The sequence below is a fragment of the Melospiza melodia genome, chromosome 3 (assembly GCF_035770615.1).
Source record: "Melospiza melodia melodia isolate bMelMel2 chromosome 3, bMelMel2.pri, whole genome shotgun sequence".
NCBI lineage: Eukaryota > Metazoa > Chordata > Aves > Passeriformes > Passerellidae > Melospiza > Melospiza melodia.
The window spans coordinates 38,899,273-38,922,346 of record NC_086196.1 but is presented as its reverse complement, the minus strand read 5'-3'; the positions used below and the strand labels follow the sequence as shown (position 1 = coordinate 38,922,346).

General features: G+C 42.2%; 1 protein-coding gene across 1 annotated transcript in view; it reads right to left on the bottom strand.

The window, feature by feature from the left end:
• Positions 1-22,672, bottom strand: part of PLAGL1 (PLAG1 like zinc finger 1) — a 47,771-nt gene extending 25,099 nt beyond the window's left edge. Inside the window, exons 1-2 of the mRNA XM_063151379.1 lie at positions 22,611-22,672; positions 5,274-5,316 (exon numbers count right to left, since the gene is read on the bottom strand). Coding sequence (XP_063007449.1) covers positions 5,274-5,292 — 19 coding nt within the window. The 5' untranslated portion in view covers positions 5,293-5,316; positions 22,611-22,672. The remainder of the gene's footprint in view (positions 1-5,273; positions 5,317-22,610) is intronic.
• Positions 22,673-23,074: the final 402 nt, after the last annotated feature.

Sequence of the window (23,074 nt, the reverse complement as noted above, 5' to 3'; positions counted from 1 at the left end):
TAAATTCTTACATGAATCTAAGAAACAATCTTGCAATGCAAAGTTGCAAAGAATTTGTTCCTGTTTTCATACTTTCCTAGCTCAAAGAACAAGATGAACAGATGTTAAAGGCATCACCTTGGGAGAAATGCACCATTCCTCAGATACGTATTTACATAACTCTGGTTATTTAACATACATATTTACTTAAAGCTGTGTATGAGTACATATCTCACCTTGTATTTGGTATATTTTATTTGTTGGTTAGAAATCCAACATTTTATACTTCTTTCCCTTCAACTCTGCCAACAGGTAAAAACAATTTCATGTTTTATAAAGATGTTGGAAGAGGCGAAGGGACAACTGTCCTGCCAGAACATCCCTACGCACCTCCCCACTCACATCTGCCTAAGCACCTTCCAGTCCAGTACGTCAAACATAACACACTCTGCCTTGTCTTATCGCCCAGGGAACAGGGAACAAGTGCCACCTTCCGTGTCACACATGAATCACCCACTTGCTTCCCCATTACACCAACTAAAAAAGCCCCGATCAACTGCGCTTTCCGCAACTGCAATTCCTTTCTATTTGCACCACTCCACAAGTACCCAGGAGCCCACACTGGTCAGTGTTTTCATAACACATCTAGATTACAGCACTAAAAGGACCTACAAATATATCTCATGTCCAACTTAAATGTTAACTTTATATTAGCTTTAGCTTTACATTTTAATGGCTTCCAATGCCTATCATGCATAAATACACTTAAGTGAGGTCAAAAAATAGTCTTGACACATTTGGATAACAAGAATGACAACAGAGCCTACAAACTTTGATATGTGCCTGACTGAGTTCAGTGTTTCCACATCTTAGTCAAAATTATAAACGTATATGCTTTTTTTTTTTTTTGTTTTTTCTCTCTGAAAATCTTGGAAACTTAACAGTAGAAGCTACAAGCAAACATGTTGATGCTCTACAGTTAAGCAATGTATTTTCGTTTTAAGGACCACAAAGTAATCTAAAGGAAGCATGTTTGCATATGGAGCCCAAACTCTTCCAAGAAAAACAGACAAGTTATCTGCTGGGAAAAGCACAAAATGCAACAAAACTAGTTAAGAATACTAGCTCAAAATCACTCGGAGAAAAAAATGCCAGACTGAGGAACACAAATTATTACAACAAAACATGAAACTTCCCAAGCATTTCTCTCAAAATGAGGGGACAACTTGAGAGTTTTCAAACTACTGCACCCACACACGGACAATTTTAATGGGGTTTGCAACAAAACCCCAGCAATTCCTACTGCCATGTAAGAACAAGGCTGCATGGCAGCAATTATTCTGCTCTGAGCTTGCCCTCACACTTAAAATAACAAAGGAAGAAGTGACATTACTTAAGGTTTTTCCTGCTATCATAATTGGGCCACACCTGGAAGTTGTATCTGCATGAGCCCAGAAATCTTTTCCTTCACTCACCACAGAAACTAATGTAGAAACTCTGGCAATTGGTTCTCTTGTTTTCAGTAGAAAATTTACATATGAATTACACACTAAATGCCCTTGGTCTAATAAACTGTTCTGAGCTTGCACAATGAAAATACTGCTTCTTCATCATCATCCTCCTCTCGCTATTCTTTTCTGTCTTTACATAAAACCCACGTGCACCTAAAGCCAGCAGCAAGCATAGTGGTCAGTCTGCCTCTTGCCCGAAGTCCACACGTGGAAACAGAGGTTTGGAAATACATTTCAAAGGATTTTGAGATTCTCAGATTGTCTGCCAGACAGGGTCTCTTGTTAGTCACTGCCCTGTGTGTAAGTATTGACACAGCAGTCTGTACCAGTTAAGTAATCATCTGATGCAACTCAGCTGATTTTCAAAGGTACAAAAAATTACATATCATAGCGTGCATGAATGATTGATGTTCAGGACCTGACTGGAAGACCCAAATACTGATTTTCTATTACTTTTCATATTCATTAATCACCACTAGATAAAGAACAAATGAACTCACACAGAGGCTAGAAACAGCACAAGAGTTACTTAGGTATTTCCCATGACAGAATACAACTCAAACATTGGTTTTGCACTCAAGAACAGAACTGCAAACATTTCATAATCGCACTACATATGGGAAATCAAAACAAACCTTACCTTATTTTAAATGGAAATTTTAGTAAAAAGTCAGGCTATGCTAGTCCAGGGTGTAAGGAACCATGTCATCCTCCTTCGGCAGACTTTTCCAAATGCCCCTGTATTCAACTAAGTCTAACTCTGCTCTGTTTTGTTTCGCCAGGAGGACCCATTCAGGACCATGTGCTCCTTTTCAGCTGTCAATAAACAGAAGCAGTGAATTCCCCAGCGCTTCACAAAGCTAGTTAGGCATAGCCATTCATTTCTTCAGGAAAACAGGGCATTGATTTCAGCAAATTCCCAGGGAGCAGCTACAACAAAGAGATCAAAGACCCACCTCCTTTCCTGCCTGGCTTTGGCTGGCTGGGCTGAGAGGAGCAGCAACAGGTTTCCTGAGGAGTGGGCTCGGTCCCCACCGAGCGCTGCACGCTCCATTCACGCCCATCGCCTTCCTGCATTCCTGGGGCAGCCCCGGCGCTAACCGTGACAAACCCCACATTCAGGCAGCATAATGTACTGCACACCAGCTCATCCAAGGATAAAAAGAAAAACAAGCTCCAAGGGAAGTCTGCTGCTTCCCCGACCAGCCGAACCGCAGTAGCTGACAGACTCTTCATAAACGTCTTTTATTTCCTTAGCTTCTCCATCTAAACCGAAGAAATGTTTGCTACCTCAAATTCATTGTGCTGAAACTTCTCTGGAATGCTGGCTTTTCTGATTTATTTCCACAAGCTTGAAGACTTAGCTGCTGGAGTTTAAGGTCTAGCTGCAGCAGCCCTCGTATTGTGCAACCATGATATTTTCTTTGTGCAATTTGCCCTAGACTGCAGTGGGGTTTCTTCTAAGGAATTTAAAGGGGTTCGTTCCAGTTTACGTAGAATTTTTACTTTTTTTCATTATACATCTTGTCTTCATTCCTGTAACCTCGAACAAGATTTTTAATGCTAAAATTTGACTTTGTATTCAACAAAAAGACAATGTCATGATCAAGCTTAAGGACTGGTGGTTAGGTTTCACATCTATTGCTAAACAGTAAGAGCCAGAGACCTGGTGCTGAAACCACCTGGCACCATCTCCACAAGTCTAAATGCTCCTCATCTCCTTCTCTTTGCCCCTACAAACAGTTTGGTTATATCCAAATTCCTTAACTGGTACACAGTCTGGTAGATATTATCCCTCACACCCTAGTGTTTGTTGCTTGTTATTATATGCTAGTACGGAGCTCACAGGCTGGCCCTGAAATATTTATTTATATACAGACAGACATAAAGCTCTGAAGTCAATTCACACCTGAAGAGATTTGCCATGTCACTCTTTAGCATTCTCTGTGCACTGATGTTTTACGGAGGCACTACCAGGCTGTTACAAACACCCACCAGCTGGAACCTGGAGAGTTCCCTCAGCACTGGCACTGCCTCCAGGCCACTAACAGGTCTCCAAGTGAGAAGACAAATGTCTATCCCACTAACATAAGCAAGTATCACAGGATCTGGCACAGCACAAGCAGTACAATACTGAGAAGACCAGGGACAGCTGGTAGGGATGACGGCTCACTGCACAGAAGACAGCTGAGAACACAAGGAAATACAGAACTGCAGAATTACTGAAGTTGCAGGAGACCTGCAATGATCAACTAGCTGAGACTCTTGCTGAATGCAGGTCCTTTAATAGCATTACCCAGGGCCTTGTCAAGCTGTATCTTGAAAACTTCTGGTGTGGGCAACTCCACCACTTCCCTGAGCAGCCCATTCCAATGTTTGATTGATCCCCCACTGAAAATGCCCCTTGCATGCACAAGCACCTCCTCCAGCTTGTGGCCATCGCCTCTTGTCCTGTCACAGTGCATGCCTGGGGAAAGGCTGCTTCTAACTCCTTTTCCATAACCACGTTTCTGTACTGCAAGACCATGACTTGATCCCTTTGAGCCTCCTCTTCTTTGAGCAGAGCACACCCAACTCCTTCTGCCTCTACGCAGGTGACAACTTCTCTAGCTCCCTGGTCATTGGGGGAACACGAGAAAGGCACTGTTGCTGAGCTGAATAAAAGAAAAATGAAACTGCCAGTGGATAAAATTCCTAAAAGAGACAAGCATCGGAGTACAGCTGAGGAGTCTTGACCACGACCCCCGTGCAGTCACCCTGCCCTCTGCTTTCTTTAATATTTCATTCCTGATGATAGTTTTGCCTGTTGAATACAATACAGTCAGGCATATTACATTCCTTGTTTTAGAGTTCTCTCTGTATCTAAATGGCATTTAAGCATGCCTCGAAATTTCCATTTCACAGTAAAAACTTTAAAAATACATTTTAACAAATAACTTGATCTCCACACATAATTGCTACCTTCCATTAAGCCACTGATGGTTTTATATTTATTAACTGATTGCAGTTTCAATGAATAAACCTCCAATCCTGTTTTCCTTGCTCATCTAAGGAAGTACCGAAGAATGATAAAACGTGTGTCTGAAATTTCCATCTCTTATATTGCACAGTGAGCAGCTGGGCAGCCCTTGGAGGCAATGATAAAAAAAGGCAGCTGAGGCACTGGAGGGACTCCAAAAGAAAGCATGTAGATCAGATCATCAACAAGCAGAAAAAAAATGTGCCTAATGCTTCAGATAACTTAAGCTGGAGTGAGAGAGTGCAAGTATCTGGGAAACGTGAGCAAAACCTTCCATGGCAGTCACGACAGCAAAGCATAAGGATATAGCACTTGTTTGTTAAGAAGAAGAACAAATTATAGTGATACAGCAGGAGATTTGGATGTGACTGGGATAATGATGCCTTGGAAGCACAGGAGTTAAATTCCCAAGATGATTAAAAAACCCCGAGCACATCACTCTGCAGTAATCTGGGATGGTATTTGTGCCAAAGATAGATAAAACCTTTTAGAGAGAATTACAGTTTTAAATCTCAATGAACCAGTCTGTTCTTATACTTGGGCCAGATTTTTTCAATTTTACTCACATTAAGTCATGCTTTACTCCAAGAATAATCTCATTGATTATAATGGTAATATTGTTTCACAGATGTCCCAGAAGAAACGCAAATGTAAAAGCAGACTTTATACTTCAGATAAAAGACATCAATCATAAGTACATCTGGGAATCCGATAAAAACATATGGTACGAAAAAATCACTGTGGGATGATGGAAATGTACTTACACAGCAGGTCTGTGGACATGTTTACAGATCAGGCAAAGGAAACCTACACAAAATAAATGAAAAAAGAATTATCAGTTTTCTGAACTAGGGCTATTCATGTTTATATCTCATGCTAATAATCATATGCATAGTCTTTTAGTTCTTTAGGAAATAAGAACATAGCTACAGAAATCTAAAAAGGAAAAACTTCAGTTTTTAGAGGAGAAGAAAAACTGATTTCACTTCATTTCACAGACCATGTAAACTGACAATCTTAATGTAATGCATTTTAATTAAGAGCAGTTCACTGTATTCCACATCTTCATTAACATTTATTATTATGTATTTTCCAGGCATCAATTACAATAGACTTTTCAAGCATCGTGTATTTTACCCCATTGCACGCTATTCTGTGTTTAGGCCTCATATTTCTAACAGTCCCAACCCTTGCAGAGTCAAAAAGAATATTAACCAAATATAAGGCAAGACATGTTAATTGCTCTCTTGAAGGACTTCTGGAGGCTTTTGGATTTTGCTGAACTCATTCATTTTGTTCCCTTCCCATTCATCAGCTGGTTTTTGACCACAGGAGTAGAATCTGAGTTTTCTGTAGCTGTCTGAGCAATCCCCAACACACGGGTATCCCAATGACTGAATAAGGCTACTTGGAGCTACAGAAATAATAATGTCTGTATTAGTAAGGGGACCCACAAATAACAATACAAATCACATCAGTGTATGCCATTTTATGTCCTGTATAAATCAGGCAGTGTTTAAGGCAGTGTTTAAAGGTGTGTGTGTGTGTATGAATCAGGGTGAATGAAAGGTTCAATAAGGCCCAGTGCTGGGTCCTGCCCTTGTGTCACAACAGCCCCAGGCAGTGCTACAGGCTGGGGAAGAGTGGCTGGAAAGTGCCCTGGCAGAAAAGGACCTGGGGGTGCTGGAAAACAGCAGCTGAGCATGAGCCAGCTGTGCCCAGGTGGCCAAGAAGGCCGATGGCATCCTGGCCTGGATCAGCAATGGTGTGGCCAGCAGGAGCAGGGCAGGGATTGTCCCCCTGTACTCGGCACTGGTGAGGCTGCACCCCAAATCCCATGATCAGTTCTGGGCCCCTCACTGCAAGAAAGATATTGAGAGGCTGGAGTGAGTTCAGGGCAAGAGAACTGGTGAAGAGTCTGGAGCACAGAGCTTGTGTGGAGCTGCTGAGGGAACTGGCTTTGTTTAGCCTGGAGAAAAGGAAGCTACGGGGAAAGGAAGTTCTGTTGTATGGAGTAAACCTTATGACTCTATACAACACCTGAAAGGAGGTTGTAGCCAGGTGGGGTGAGTTTCTTCTCGCAAGTAACAAGGGACAGGACAAGAGGAAACAGCCTCAAGATGTGCCATGAGAGGTTTAGGCTAGATATTATGAGAAAAGTCTTCATCAAAAGAGTTGCCAAGCACTAGAACAGGCTGCCATGAGAAGTGTCCCCATTTCTGTGGATTTTTTCTAAAAAAATGCAGATATGGTGCTTAGAGACATGGCAGTGCTAGGTTACTTGTTGGACCAATGATCTGAAGGGTCTTTTCCAACCTAGATTATTCTATTATTCTATGAAAACATGACTCTGATGAAGACAACTGTATTTTGTTACGGACTGAAATGGGTCCAAAAAATCTTCATTTTTAAAAACACAACGATAGTTACTAAGATACTTCCAAATTAACTTGGGCTGGTAGCAAGAACTGAGTTGTGCTGAGAGAAGCAGAAGTAAAGGGGCCCACATGCTAGAGGGACATCAGTGAGTCCTCTTTCCAGATAAAATAGGCATCCTGACAGCAGGCTTCCTAAGCAGCAAGTGTCCTAGTCTGATTTCCATCACCCAGAAAAGACTTTATTTCTGAAAAAAATCTACTCTGCAGTTTCATGCCATTCTGGCTGAGAGCAAGACTCTTGTCTGGGGTGTTAATTTCTAAAAATATAGCCCTTGCAGGGGGAACAGTGGACTTTAATGGCATCCATATGTGACTGTACACACACCAGCCTCTGTCATCCCCAGAAACAGCAGGCTACATGTTATCACTGTCAAAGCAGTGCCATCAACTAATAGAGATTTCATTTCCCCTACTCAATAACTAGATTTGTGATAAAATTATTTAATTGTGTTGGCGTTCAATCTGCAGGGTAATTACCTGGTAAACCACCAAAACACAAGCTCTTCCTGTCCATATGGTTTGAGTCAGTAGTATAGCTTCATTGTCACACATCTGGTGTGCAGCACTGGCCTGCCATGAGGAAGTGCAGCCTCAGTCCATGCCCTCTCTGGCCCCCACATATCCTCCATTGTTACAGTGACACTGTGGTCCATGAACATTCCAATTAAGTTTTGGCTGAGTTGTTCTATGATGTCATTTTGGAGGTAAATCACCAAAACGTTTTTCTCCACAGGCCACTGATGCCTGAGAAATTCTTCCCCCTGTACATTTCTATGATGAAACAGTGTTAGCAACAGCAACCCCGAGTGCCCAAGCCCAGCCCTTGGGAAGGGCACAGAAACTACAGACCAAGAGGGAGCACCTCTGTGAGGGCATCCCAGTCACTGCAACACAACCCACTCTCAGGACAGAAGAACAGCAGGCACACCACCACAAGGAACTGCTCCTCTCCCAACAGCTGGTTCAGACTTTCTTTCTGACAGGGTGAAGATAAGTACAACAAAGCTTGACCTGCATTTGCAGGGGCAGGGGAGTTTAAGCAGAACTACAAGCTCTTCCATAAGCTATGTCAGCTCTTACCTGCAGTTATCCTCAACAGGGACCCAGAGCTGCCCATCATCCTAGCTGCACAAAACCATACTGTAAATCCCTCTCCTTCTTCAAGGGTATGAGGGCTCCCCTTGTGCAGTGTACTGCCCTCTGACCCAGGGGGCTCCAAGACACACAGAGCTGTGCCAGCCATAGATACTGTGCCAAGGAGGCACGGTGCCAGGCAGTTTCTGGCCACATGTAAACTCAGGTGCCTGGCCATGAGCCACACTGCCCAAATTTGCTGTGCTGCCCACACAGCCAAAATAAGTTGTTTGCAGTTGCTCTTAAGTAGCCTCCTTTCTCATCAATGAATGGGCAGAAGAGGAAGACAAGCTGGGTGGGGGATGTTTCCCATACATGAAAATTGCAGCCTAGAAAATGTGAGGCAAAGCTTAATGAGGTTTTTACAGGCTTTCAGGTATCAGGAAAATAACTTATTCATTTAGGCTGAGGAAGACTTGATGGGTTAAATATAATAGATAGTTAACAGTAAAAAGATAGCAAAGCAGTGATTACAGGCACTTTGAATGATGAGAAGTTCAATGCTTTGTGGTGGTGGAAAGTGGTTTGCACCCATTAGAGGAAGTGGGGATGGGTTCTGCACTGCTTAGAAGGACGTGTCACAGTGTATTTTGTGTAGGAGACAGGATTTTAGGGATTGGGTTATTTTCAGTTGCTCCACCATTGGCAAAAATTCAGTCCATGCATTTTATGTTTTATACGTGATTGTAGTGGGCACACTGTGGGCATGTATGACTCAGATACATATAATGGTGATCCAGTCTCAAGGGACAGTCCTGATATTTCCAGAGCCCACACTGGGAAATAAAATGCCTGTTACTTGCTCTGTTCTGGTGCAGAAGACATGGAAGCAATGAAAATAGGCAGCAGTTTTGAAGTATGGAACCATGAGGAGGATCTACAATGAGGATCAAAGTCACTGCTACACCAGAGGAAAGGTGAAGTCCACAAGGAAATGCACAGTAAGGAAAACCAGCCTGCACAGGACCCATGGGGCTGTTCATGATGCACAAGACATCCATGAAGGCTGCCAGCAATGACCTTGATAACTTCCTTGCTAACCAGTGTTCACACTGGGAGCCAGCAAGAAGGGCAGCAAAGACTCCACCTTCTCCAGCTGCTGCAGGTCACGGCAGAGTTCCAGGAGGATGACAAGGTTTCATCAAAAAACACTTGTTTCCCTGACCTTGAAGCTCATCTTTACCAGAGATGACAAACTCCACGGCAAGGGAAGCCAGGAAAGTGCTGTGTGAGGCACCTTTGCAATCTCTGCAGCCTAAGACCACAACTTGCTGTTTGAGACAGCTGCCCTGCATGTAACACCCAAGGATTCTCACATGGGCTCATGTGACAGAGCTCTTGCACTGACCTCTCTTTCAGAAGATGTACATCTATCTTCCCTGGCATCATACCACAGAAAGCCAAGGGAAAAGCAGGCCCAGATATGGGAAGAGACAAAAGTGGCAGCAACAGGAAAAGCTTTCACACTGTGGGGTGATACCTTGTGCTTGCAACACGATGCCATCTGTAGATAACAAGAGAACACGCTGCCTGCAAAAGAGATCTGTGCCATGCAGAGACAAAGACTTGAATCAGAGCCTCTGAATTATGAACCCACTGTGAGTTGAAACATGGCTGTTTGGGACCAGTCAGCTTCTGTCCCCCACCAAGTCCTCAGAGGTTATTACAGAATTCCTTACATTGCTTTCCACATGAAAAGAATGTCCAAAAACAAAGACAACTGTCAACACAGGCACACCCTTTGTAGTGATCTGACGTTATACAGCCCCCAAATGCACCTCAGTTTCATGCTGCCCACCAAAGAGGAACATTAATTAACCAGTCACCAAAAGACTAATCTCACCATGTGAAGTCATCTGTCCACCTTACTCATGCAGCTGAAAAGGGGCACTGCTATCCCTTGGATACTCAGAAAAATGCCCAGCACAAGCCATTTATAGATTCACAACTGCCTCATGTAAGTGACATTGTTATCTAAGTACCTTTTTATCATATTTTAACTGAGTAAAGGTAAAACACAAGAAAATGTATTTTTTCAAGACATCTATGGTAAGTAATAGAGTTGCAGATGTCTAAAATGCACAAGCAAAGAAGTGACAGGAAAACCACACTTAACCTACTTACACTGAGATTAAATCAGGAAGGACTCTCCTTCCACCACCACAGAAATCAGTTGTGGGGGTTTAACTTTCAGCACACCTGATGACTCAGGTTGCAACCCTCAGAAGAAAACACCTTCAGGAGACAAAGAATCTATCACACAGCGTTAGCATTCCACTGATGTCCCTGCTTGTGTTCTTTTGGCTACTGCTAGTGCTTGTGCTGGGCTAACTGCTGACATAGTTTGTCTTCTCCCAAATTCATGAACAAGAAAGACAATAATAATGATGTAGAAATTGCTTAAGATTGACAGAGTACTAGCAAGGAAAGATTATATGCACGGCCAAAATTTTCATGTAAAGAAACCCACATAGATTTTCTCAAGTTTGTGTTAGTCCCACATGTACCTCCATATCAGGATTTAGTCCATGCTAAGTCCAACCCCTCAAACATATGATTTATGTTTGTTTGATGTCACTGATCAACAGTAATATTCTGTGCATTTTTAGTCTATCATATGTAGAGTCTCTCACTAGGAAAATAGATGAAATTATAAATCACTTTATTTACAACATAAAATAGTATAATTTGTACTTTTATAATTACTTGGGTTTTTTTTTCAAGTCATGGTATTATTTCATAATTGCAAAAGAGAAAAACTGATTTGCAATCATATTTTTCTTTATGTACAGGATTCTGCATCTTTTCCCTTGATCAAGCAAAAAAGGTTGTGAAGTACAACATATGAAAGCTTGTGTCCACAATCCAGAAATTTGACTCACTAATATTGCAGAAGGCCCCTAAGTCTCATTTGTGAGTGTAAAAAATAAGGAAAACCCAATGTTATAAACGTAATGTCTTTCTCTTTTACAAAGGACTATGCAGAGGTAAAAGAACTGTACAAAATCATGAGGCAGACTGTGAATGGACAAAAGTCATGTGCTCAAGGATATTTTCTCTAATGTATTAACTAAGGATATTTTGTATACCTTCATGATAATGTTTTAAATTGTGTTTACAGACACACAAACACTATACAAGTACATAAACTGTACTGAAGTTAAACAAGTTTATGTACTAAACAAGTACATAAACTGCTGCTGAAGGAAACTTTATAACTATATACACATCTCCACAGATTAAATGCAGTGGTATGCAAGCAACTAAGAGCCCTGTCAGTTCCCAGTGACTTCAAGAGTCATCCTGTTGAAAATTTTTGGATCCCTCGGCTAATATTTCTGCAAAGCTATACCAAGCATTAAATCTGGATACATTAAAAAATCCCGCCTTACTTCCCTCCACCAACCAATCAATACCCTAACCAGCTTATGATCACTTCAACATGTAGCATCAGCAAATATGGTCCACACACAGGCAACTCATCTATCCAAGTCTGTTTTCAGTTTAAAGCAAAAAAACCCCAATTTTCATTAAATGTAAATACACCTTATATCCTGTGCCCTGATACCAGAAACACAAAGATTAACAAATCCCACTCCATGTTTCAAAGTGAATTCTTCCTGTTCTGAAATATGGCACTGTCTCTCACCATATTTTCCAAGCCTGTATCACTTGACACTGGTCTATTTTGGTCCGCAGAAGATCTGTGGCAGACAAGACATCAAACACAAGTCTTTGCCCATCTCCAGTGCCCTGATAACAAGAAAAGCTATTATATAGATTGTTTTTAAAAGAGACAGTAACAAAAGGGAGACAAACTCCTAGGAAAAGATACCAAACAGCATCTCATGCCAGCCTGCCTTACTGAGGGCTGCTCTTGTTTTTTGGCTTTGCAAAGCACTCAGAATTTTGACTGCGATCCAGCAAAGCAATTCTGCATTTCCCATGTTTTCCCACCACTAACTTGAAGGGAACTATTTGTACACATGAAGACAAACCTACACTTCATATTTTGCTGGGTCAGGATCAAGGCACCAATCATCTTTCTGGATCCTTATTTTCCTATGAGAATTGGATAAAATGAGCTAAAAAAAAAAATAAATCTTGTAAGTGTGAGCTTTAGAAAGCCTCAAGACCCAGGAACATTCCTAAAATAATTTGCATTCCACAGCAGCAGGGCAAAACCATTTCCATTTCAATGAGCCCTTGGAGAGGACTCTGGTCTACTGGCTGAAACTCAGGACTGAACCCCAGCATAAAATAAACACCAAACCCACTTGTACAAGGTCACATGAAAAAGCACATTTTCCTGTTCTCCCTCAATACCTTAGCTAAACTTTTCATCACTTCAAGGCTGCATCCCAACACTTATTTCAGGAAGGGCACTGCCACTCCTCTGCTGGACAGACTGGTCAGCAGGAAGATTTCCTGTCCCTTTCCTGCAATCACCCTCAAGCAGCTGTCCCCAAAGAGTCAACAAGTCTGTGGCTTCAAAAAAGGTTTGACAAAAACCTAGGGTTTAACACTCACTTCTTTCATAAGTTTGATACAAATAACACACACTAGCAGCTGAAAACTTTCCAAATGTGGTGAGCAAAACCCACAGCAGAGACAGACAAACAGACAAGTTCCCACACGGCGCAAAAGTCACTCCCGTGACCAGAGCGGGGGATAGGCTTTTAGTCGGTACTTTGGCAATGTCAGTAAATTTCAGGAAATCATAAAAACAGATTTATCATCTAGAAGCCAACACCTTACCTCACACATCTTGCTTAGATTATGGTAATCTAAAACCTCCCACCCTCAAAATGCTCATAATCTTGCACATTATCTACAACATATGCAACCTAAGCACTATTGCAACAAGGTGATGCAATGTGTAATGTTGCTGCTATGTTATAAAAACACTCACAAATTATTTGGTCAAATTTCACTTCTCTGTTTTGCTCACGCTCATACACTTTCAGTAGTTTTAAATTTCAATGCTGTGAAATGACTTCATTCAGAAAGGGAGGAAGATTCATCTGAAAAAGATTTTGGGTCAAGAATATTGGTATTTTTCGGTTATTTTAGATGCAAAGTGATCTTTACAGTGATTCTAAGGGGTTTAGCAGCTTAGTCTCTTTAGTTGCTTCATAAAAGCTGGATGTCCCTATACCTAAATTATGTGGCAAAGCATAAGTAATGCTCTTCCACAATATGCCTCACTGTTTGTTAACAGCTTCTTGGCTAGTAAAAATGTTTTCTTTTTCCTCTCCACTCCCAAAGGCTCTATACTTCAGAGATTTGCTTGAGCTGCCAGAAGTAGGCAATGATAACACAAGTACATCCTTATAACTTTGAAGCATAGGCAAAGTTTTCACTGAGAACTTAATACTGGAGGCAGAGACAGCAGGAGCTGATTTGTTTCAATTAACACTACAAGACTTGCACTGGGTAACAGCTGCCTGTCACATTGCTCCATTTGTTTGCTTGCTTCAACCTGCAAGCTCAGATTTCCTTTGGACAGCAGCTGGACCTGTCAGTGGCAAACTCGGCAGCCAAACCACCCACATCCCTTCCCTCCTGCTCTCACACGTGGACTGGCTGGAGCAGGATACTGCATGGGAAATGCAAGCTGCCACTTCAAATGGCACAGAGGCAAGGGGTAATTATTAGAACTAATTTACTGAAATTAGCCATCACATTAATTGTCAGGGACTGATTCTATTGGAACTAAACTGTAACTCGAGGAGAGATTTCTTATTGCCTTTTCTTAAAAAGTATGTTTGTTTTAGGGGTTATATTTTCATAGCAGTGCCTAGAATGCACTGCTCTAATAATAACCAAATCCTCCAAATGGTGCATATATGCTTTAATAATGAAAGCTACACATGTTCCTAAATATTACTTGGCTGTTTCCTTAATTTTTCCTTTGGTTATCAAGCCATTTAATAATTCCAAAGATCTGCAAATTGTGGCTCACAGATTATTGTTGAATAAAAGCAGAGATAAATGCAGACAATTCATACTCAGCCCAGTAACCTCTTTCTCAGATAAAAAGGAGATAAAATGTTGCTCCCCACTGTCAACTAAAGATTAATTGAACCTTTTGTTCTCCCATACTGACAACTGGTCACACAGAGTTATAACTGGACTCCTGCCCTTCTGAGGTCTGGACTTGCAGACCTGGAATTGCATGGTATACAAACCTGTCTGAAATTCTGTGCCACTTCTTGCACATAACAAGAAGCCAAACAAGAAGCCAAAAAAAAGTGGCATTACACACACAGTGTTCATGCTCATTTAAAATTTCATCCTGCAGGGCAATGTTGTTCTACTGTTTTGTCCAGCAAAACTGAAACTTGAATAAATTAAAGGAGACTGTCTCTTCTCTACACAAGGCTCTTTTTTCAGTGAAAGAGAATATGAAAGGAATTATGGAAACAGGATAACAAGGTCAATGATGTGGAGACTGAAAGTAAAGGAAGAGCCACTACCTCCACAGAATGACAAAAACATAAACAAGTCACTGTTAAATCCCCTGCCAGTACCAAATAAAGAGCTTGGAATAGGGTGCACCACAGATTAATGAATGCCAAGTGCAGGCTGATATAAAATACACCTTGTATTTCAGCAGTTTGGCATTTTTATTGCAGTCACTTGTCTGTATGCCAGTTTTTCAGAGACAGCCTTGGAACCTGATTAACTTCTCCATGTACTCCAACAACAGAGGCAAAGAACACCATTTCTTCATTTAAAAGTGATCTTGACATAGAAAAGTTACAATAATTTAGAAAAAAACAAGCTAAATGATCTCCAACCTTTTATTAAAATTCACTGAGAGGGCACTTGTCTTCATTCCTTCACTGAGTTGCATGACCTCTTACTCCAGCTCTGACTTTTGAAACATCCATTTAGTATGGTTCTGTGAGTTAATGAAAAGTAACTTGAAACAACTCAGATGCTCACCCCAAGTTACCAGAAGGCTGGGTTAGTAATTTACAAAAACCTACATGAACATACTCTGTCAGATGTTTATACAGCATGTGAGGTCTGCAAGTGGAAGAACTTAGGGTTATCTAAAAGTGCCCACTGTCAAATACTTGGATGTTTTCTGTCAACAGCTACCAAAGTGCATTTTCCTTGTTGCACCATGACATTCTAATCTCCAACATTTACTGCAATCTCAATAACAAGCTAACAGATCTCTAATAAATGGTTGCTAATGACTTGCTAACCATATTCACATTGGGAGAACCCATATGATTCAAGAGTCAGTGCTCTGCTGAGACAAACTTAGGCACAGGTCACACTCTCCACAATTATGCTGTCTTAAGTTGTTTGATAAACTTTGTGGATTCAACTTTGGAAGAATATCCTTATCAAAACACATGATATTCAAATTAAAATGTAATGCAATTTCAGATTCTGGGACTCAAATATATTATTAAAAGTAGGATAGCAACTACAACACCTCAGTAGATGTGCGACCATTTTTGCTATCAGGCTAGAATTTAATATTAAAAATTATAACCTGACTATGGGTTTTTCTAAATTAGATGATTACTTAATAAATTTACAAAGTTATCAGTGCAAATCACTGACCACAAAGATAATTCAGAACTTATACAGTTGAAAAAATTAGTGAATTTGACAAATAAAAATTTTCAAAGTAATATATCCTGCTGATATTTTTACAGATCAAAAAAGACCCTACATTGTCTCAACTATTTAATGAACTGCTTTTTTTGATTTGGGTAAAAAATATATGAAACAATCTTATTTATATTCTCTGTTTTCTGTTAGTTTTAGAAGTCTGTACTCATTTTTGTAATATCTTATTTTAAAATTATTTTATAATGCTGAGATTTTTGATGTTGAGAAAAGTGGTATGAAAAATATAGCAAAAATCTGGTAATTTTATTTTTGAAAGGACTGAGACCACAACCCCTTCTCAATCATGTCACTTTGATGACCTCTAGCATCGCAGTATACACTCTGTAATTCAGTATTTTATTTTTGTTAGAGTTCTACAAATCTGTAAATATTTGCTGTATAGGTCCAGAAGCCTGCAAAGACTTGAAGTGTTCTGAGATTCAGGCATGAACACTGACAAATTGTTGAAACAATAAGAACAATTTAAAGGAAAAAATATTCAAGCCTTATCTTTTCTATTAGAGAAAGACAAAGGGTGGAAAGCAATTTAATCTCCCATTTATCCCTGCTTTGTTTTCTATCTTGTCAGTCTCTCTGTTTAGGCCAGGGCAGCCTTTCCTCTTTTCATTCAACAAATGCTTAAAAATTAGGATGCATTTTATTAGCCAGAGCTCTCCACAGACTCAGTGAAAAATCTGCAAATGCAATGATTTAAAAGGGAGACAATTCCTTCTATCAATTACACTAAGAGTATTTCAGAGAGAAGAGCAGCATGTAAATGTGCACAAGTCAAGTAAAGATGATTTCCAAGTGTGAAAATTATTCTTGTCCCTGGCAGCTGCTATGTGAGAAGTAACAAGGTCCAGAAGCCCTGTTGGGCACAACCAGTGACAAGAATATCATTACAATCCATCTGCAACCCCCAAGAGACACAAAATGCCTCGCCAATCCTTTGTTCTAAGCAAAACTAGAAATCCAAAGCAACATGTTTCCAAGCCAGGACATAGTGACTGTCACCACATGAGCACCTCCCTGACCCCCTCAAATGGTTTCGAATAAGGGCAGGCTGAGAATACCTTTCAGAACTACAGAATTTTGGTATCACAGATATTATAGTAAATGTGTTTGCTTTGCCTGCATATTTACTTGCTTCATGAGGAAAGGAGTGTTAGATTTGTAAAAACAAGTGAGTCATGAACAAGTCAAAATATTTCCAGTGAACTTATTTTTGCCTGAATACCCTGAGTTAACTGAAACCAAAACATTTTGCAGACTTGTATCAGTTTCACTGGCTTGTGATGACTTGGTGCTCCAGGCTGTGCTACATTTTGCTGAAATTGTTAGTTACAGAATCACAGAATCAGCTAGGTGAGAAAAGAGCTCTGATCATTGAGTGCAACATGACCAAACACCACCATGTCCACTAGACCATGGCACTAAGTGCCACATTCAGCTTTTTATTAAACACCTCCAGGCACAGTGACTCCACCATCTCCCTAGGCAGCCCATACCAATGTCTAATCACCTTTTCTGTGAAGAATTCCTTCCAAATGTCCAACCTAAAACTCTCATGGGCCAGCTTGAGACAATGTCCTCGTTGTTGCTGTTGCCTGGGAGAAGAGACCAACCCCCAGTGGGCTAAAGCAGCTGTGGAGACTCTCCCTTGAGCCTCCTTTTCTCCAGTCTAAACAACCTCAACCGCTCCTCGTAAGACTTGTGCTCCAGACCCTTCACCAGCTTTGTTGCCCTTTTCTGGACAAGAGAAATTTAATTCATCTTCATCTGGGGTCTAACAGCCTAACTGTGGAAATTCTCACCTGACACATTTTTTCTTACTTTCATTGGCATCCATCACTGAGGACCAACACTGAGTGATCTCCTTCCAGTGCCTGGCACCACTGGGATGAGGAAGGGCTGTCTGGCTGCCAGGTTTACAGGAAGCAAATGATGATGCACCTACTCAGGATACTTCATGTGCTAGTTTTCAAATTTCTGAAATTTCCTCCACTGTAAGAGGGAGGAGTGATTTTGTCTTAGTGCATTTGGACTCATTCTGACCAGCAGCTCTGGTCTTTTCTTGGGTGAGCCCTGAGAATACAAAAAAAATAGTGTTTCAGCAGGCAAATAATCTGCTGCTCTTTCTTACTGTGAGAGATCACTTTCCTAATTAATATGGGTGATTGCTAAGTGATACCTAAGTTCAGTTGAAGCAGAAAAAGATTCTGTTACGTCTTCTTGGATTATCTTAACCACTTTTAAAGGGTTTAATGTCTTTTTGTGTCTCTCAGCACATTTAAAAAAAAAAACAAACAGAAGTCACAAAGCATCCTAGAGCTGTATGGACTATTTCTGGAGCATTACAGAGGCTGCCTCTCTGCACAGAAAGTTAAGCTGGTTGCTAAGACTAAATGAAAATTGAATTGAAATAGAACTTGTGATTACAAAACATATCTCTGAGGGTTTTGTACTTTTATCTACAAGTTTCTCTTTTGTTATGCCAATCAAACATCAGTTATGTTTTTGGTAACTTTTTTCCTCAGCTAATACTTGCCAGCATTTTACTATCTTCCCTCTGCCTTTTGCTTACTCCCTCTTTGCAGATCTTTATTTAGCACCTCTACTTCCCTTCCTTTCAAAATCCTCTTGGTTCTCTGCATGCCATAACTGTGACAATGACTCTAGAGGAAATTGCACCTGGAAAAGAAGTAATTTCTACCTCTTCAGGGACAAAATAAGCATTGAACTACTTTAGTTATGTCTTTGATATGTGCTTCACCAGTCCTTCCACCGCTTATTATTGCAGGACAATATAATGATTAGACACTTGGTGTCTTCTTTGAGCATCAACCTATCAAGGCACTGGTGAAATAGAATTGTAATGCCATATAAACAACTTGTTTGTTGCTCAATTTTACAGCACTTTTATTGTAATCTTTAAAAAAGCCATACTGAATCTAAAGTTACTTATTTCTGCAGGACAGGACAAACCAAAGCTGTCCATCACATTTTACAGCTGCAGTGATTGAAATAACATTCCAGCTAAAGTACACCAACAAAATTGCAGTGACAGTTTATGACCAAAAAAAAACCACATGGGACTGTGCTGTTGTGGTTCTCTCTGAAAGACAAGTGTCACTCATGCAGAAGACATCCTTGCTTCTCCTCAAGAGTCCCTCAACACCATTAATAGCAACAGAAACCTGGATACAAGAGAGTGAGTGGAAGAGCAAAATTTAATATTGCTCAATGCACTACATTTCCTTGGTGTTGTGCATGTTAGCACAGGTTAAATACTGCTACACTAATATTTTCCTAAGTGCTTTCCTAAGCTTATATTTTTCTATCCCAAGTTGTTTGTGAAACAGCTTCTGAAATAGTGCTCTAGGTGCAAGACACAGAAAGATAAAAGCAGATCTACTCGGTCCTCCAAGACAGAACTAGTTTACAAAGGCATCCTTGATCCTTATTTAGCACTGAAACTCATGCCATTTTACAGAAGATCAATCAGTACAAGCAGAAAAAGAGGAAATGTGAGAAACATAGAGACAGTAAAGTCCACTGGAAATAGCTCTTCCTTTGGATTGTCATGTCAGAGACATCTGAAACCCAAAACACTCTCTCACAGCAAATTGCAAATAGCCCATATACAGAAGAATGCATTGGAACATAGAGATAAATCAGCAAAACCAGCAAAATTAGAAGCAAAATATTTATTTGACTATCTCCAGGATATGTGTGCAATTAAATTTTATTATCAACTTTCAAGATTTTCCCACACAGAATTCAAGTCAACTGACCTTCTTTCTGTCCTAACTCTTGTTATTTCCTGCTAGTTATCACAAAACAGCAGTATCCTTGGCATCAATCAAAGAGATTTCCTATTTCTTTCCACACAACACAAGAAAAGAACAAACAGATTCCTCTGGGTTGTGAAAATTAAAAGATGCAGCCGCCTGCAAGGTGGCACAGGCTGAAGTAGAAGTGTGTGACTGCTGATCCCTTGGTGTCTTGTTGGCTTCATGCTTATCTGTGAAAGCAGGAACATCTTAAAATAAAAGCTCAGAGGGGCCAGTAGGGAACTAGCTGGCAATACTCTAGCTTTGAAAACATCTTGTGGGCCAGGCTGCTCTTACTGAAGAGGATGATTTAGATTCATAAAGTTAGGTGTAAAGTCAAGTGCTCAAACACATCAAACTTACAATGACTGCCTTAAGTATAGTGCGTGTGTTCCCTTATGGGCAGGGTGAGATTCAATGTTTTTTGGGCTTTAATCATCACTCAAGAAATTAGGAATTTGAGGGAGAGACAGCAGATCAGGTCCCAGCCCTGGCAATACACGGTAGATTAAATGTGTCTCAATAGTCAAGGGGAGGGGAATTATCTTATGATGCTTCCTTTCCACTGAGCACTGAAAAAGGACATGCAAGTGCTCACAGAACTTCACAACAGGAGGTTCTTGATGCAGAGAAAATTATAGAAATTAGAGGAAATAGAAGTTATTGACTTTAGAGACCATGAATTTGTGACCTGCCCTGGTTAAACTTAGAGAATAAACTACATGATTTAATGGATCCTTTTATGAAATAAATAATTACTTTCTTGTATTTATGTGATTTTTTTGTACCAAACTCTGCAAACCTCCCACTATTGTTCCCACTCTTATACACAGGTCCAGAGGGACTGGTACAGTCCTTCTAATCTTATTTCTCTTTTATTTCTGCTCATCCCATCTTCTGCTTCTTACACAAATAATCCTATTATCAATTTTCAGCATCTGCATGATCAGAACAACCAGCTTCTATTTGCATGTCAGAGCACTGAGCAATTCAAAAAGCAGCGGCAGTCAGCACATTACACAGTTATAGTACCCCAGGATCTGTTTCAGATAGTACTCCAGGACCTATTTCAGCTCCCATTAGGTTTGCAAATGAGATTTTAACTGCTTTGACTTATAATTCAGGGCAAGTAACACCCTAATGGTGGAAACTATACTGCAGATACAGTGGCACCAGGGCAGCAAGCACACACAATATCGAGGAATAAAAGCACAGTTTGTCACCAGTCCTGTGACTGTACCTGTACCTCTGTTGAGCACAAGTCCCTGTGTTCCACCCAGAGCCACCTGCTCCCTACAGCCCCATTTTGCGCTGCGCTGTGTGACCACTCCCCACGCACAGAGGCGGAGCAGTGCTCCTTGAGCTGCTTCTCCAAACAACAACAGGGACGGGAAGACCAGGGAAGGGAAATTCCCAATGACAGCATCTTTATTTCTCCCCGATGAAGGGTCAGAGCACAGAGAGATGTTGCAGGGTCAATGGCATACTGAAGACCTCACAATAAAAAAGGGACACTCCTGCAAAGCGCCAAGAAGGGACAGGACTGCTTGACACCTTGTGCTGCTGCATGTAACAAGGTATCTCAGACTTAAAGAGCCAGATTTTCTGCTAAGCTTTGGGACAACCAAGAAGAATCAGGTTATACCTGCTGACGTTAATTTTGTGACTGCAATGCAATCCAATCTGAGTGTTCAGATTGGAAACCTCTTCCCTGTTCTGTCAGAGCTGGATTGCTAATCTCCTGGTAATAATGCCAGGCACATCCTCTCCTACTGATTCCTGGAAATAGGACATATATGTCATTTCTATTTATTCATGAAGATCTTCATCATGTTAGTCAAAGTGGCCACAAACATGCATGTAGATATATAATGTACGCAAAAACATGGTTTGGATTCTGTCCTATATAATGCTTTATAAATTAAAAACATCAGCTGAGGTGGGAAGATTGTGTTTTAACTCACACTTTAAAGGCAGCTAGTACTTTTGCTCTTCATCAGCTACTTTAAATACCTTCTACAAAAACAGTTTGCCTTACTGGCCATGCATTGCAAGGTGGGACATACTTGTTGTGTTAAAGTCAGACAGGAAGCAACAGCCACCAGAGAAAAGTTTGGCTGTCCAATATTCCCCTTTCTCAGAAATGAATTGTCATTTGACTAAGGGACAGAAACTTCTAATAGAGAAAAAAATAAATAACTGAAAGTTAAATTTTAACCAAGTTAAGTGCTTTAAGAAAAAAACAAATCCTACGTAGTAGAAAGTAGTAAATATAGTAAATCCCTCTTCCACACAATAAAAAATTTTAAAAAAATTTTACAAAGTTGTATGTCCCGCAGGAGTCAATGACAGCTCAAGGCTTGACCTCGGCAAGCTGTCAGCCTCCTGAAGAGAGATGGAGAACTGTGTAAACCCTGCTGCGGCGGCTTCTGTCGGCGGGGGTTTGATGGAGCCGTCGAGACCCGTGTGCGAGCGGCGGGCGCACCTTTGGAGCCGCAGTTGTTTTTCCACGCGGGAATAAACCTCCCTCCCGGACCACGACCCGTGTCTCGCGTCACGGGGGTGCCACCGCCGCCCGCAGGTCACCGCACCGCCCGCCGCCCCACGCCCTGCCCTGAAAGCGCCGTGAGGGCTGCGGGCTGCAGAGAGACACCAAGGAGAGATGAGGAGATGTCCCCTCCTCCTCCAAATTCGCGGTCCTGCGGCCTTTCTGTGCCCAGAGGCAACAGGGGCCGGAGCGGACGCCCATCCCGGGGCTCCGGTGCGCGGCGCTGCGGGCGGACAAGCGGGAGAGCCTGCACGGCGCCCGGGGCGTGAGGAAAGTCGAGGGGGGCAAGTGGAAAACAAATAAGTAAAGACGAAACTTTCCTCCTGAAGGCGGACACATTGTGGCACAGTTTTCCTGCGGCGGCGGGCCCGGTCCGACAGCCGCGGTGCTCGGCGCCCGCCCCCCAGCGCCCCGCCCGGAGCGGGCCCCCCGCTCCCCCGAGCGCCCCGGCACGGCTGCGGGACGGCGGAGCGCCCCGGCCCGGCCCCGCACGCCGGTCCCGCTCACCTCATGGCCCAGCTCCCCCAGCGCCGCCCGCTCCCCCAGCGCCGGGCCGGGGAGCGCAGCGGCGGCAGCGGCGGCTCCTCCCGTCCCCGCGGCGCTGCCCGGCCCCGGGAGACGCCTGGCGGCGGGGCGGCGGCGGGCGGGCCGGGGGAGGGCCGGGACGAGGGGCGGCCGCGCCGCCTCCCCTGCCCGCTCCGCCCCTGCGGAGCGCCGGGACGGGCGGGGGGTGAGCCCCGGGCGGAGTGCGGGGACGGCCCGGGGATGCGGCCCCGCCGCCGGTGCCCGGCGCTCGCTATGCGGCGGCGATAGCGGGAAGCTCCTTCTCAGGGGAGTGCGGGTGCCGCGGCTGTCGATACCGTCTCTGCCGTAGCCGCGGAGTTGCCCGTGCTTGAGAGGATCCACAGAACGTCCTGACCTGCGCTGCTGGTGGTTAGCAACTTCCCAGGAAGGCAACTCACAACATTTAG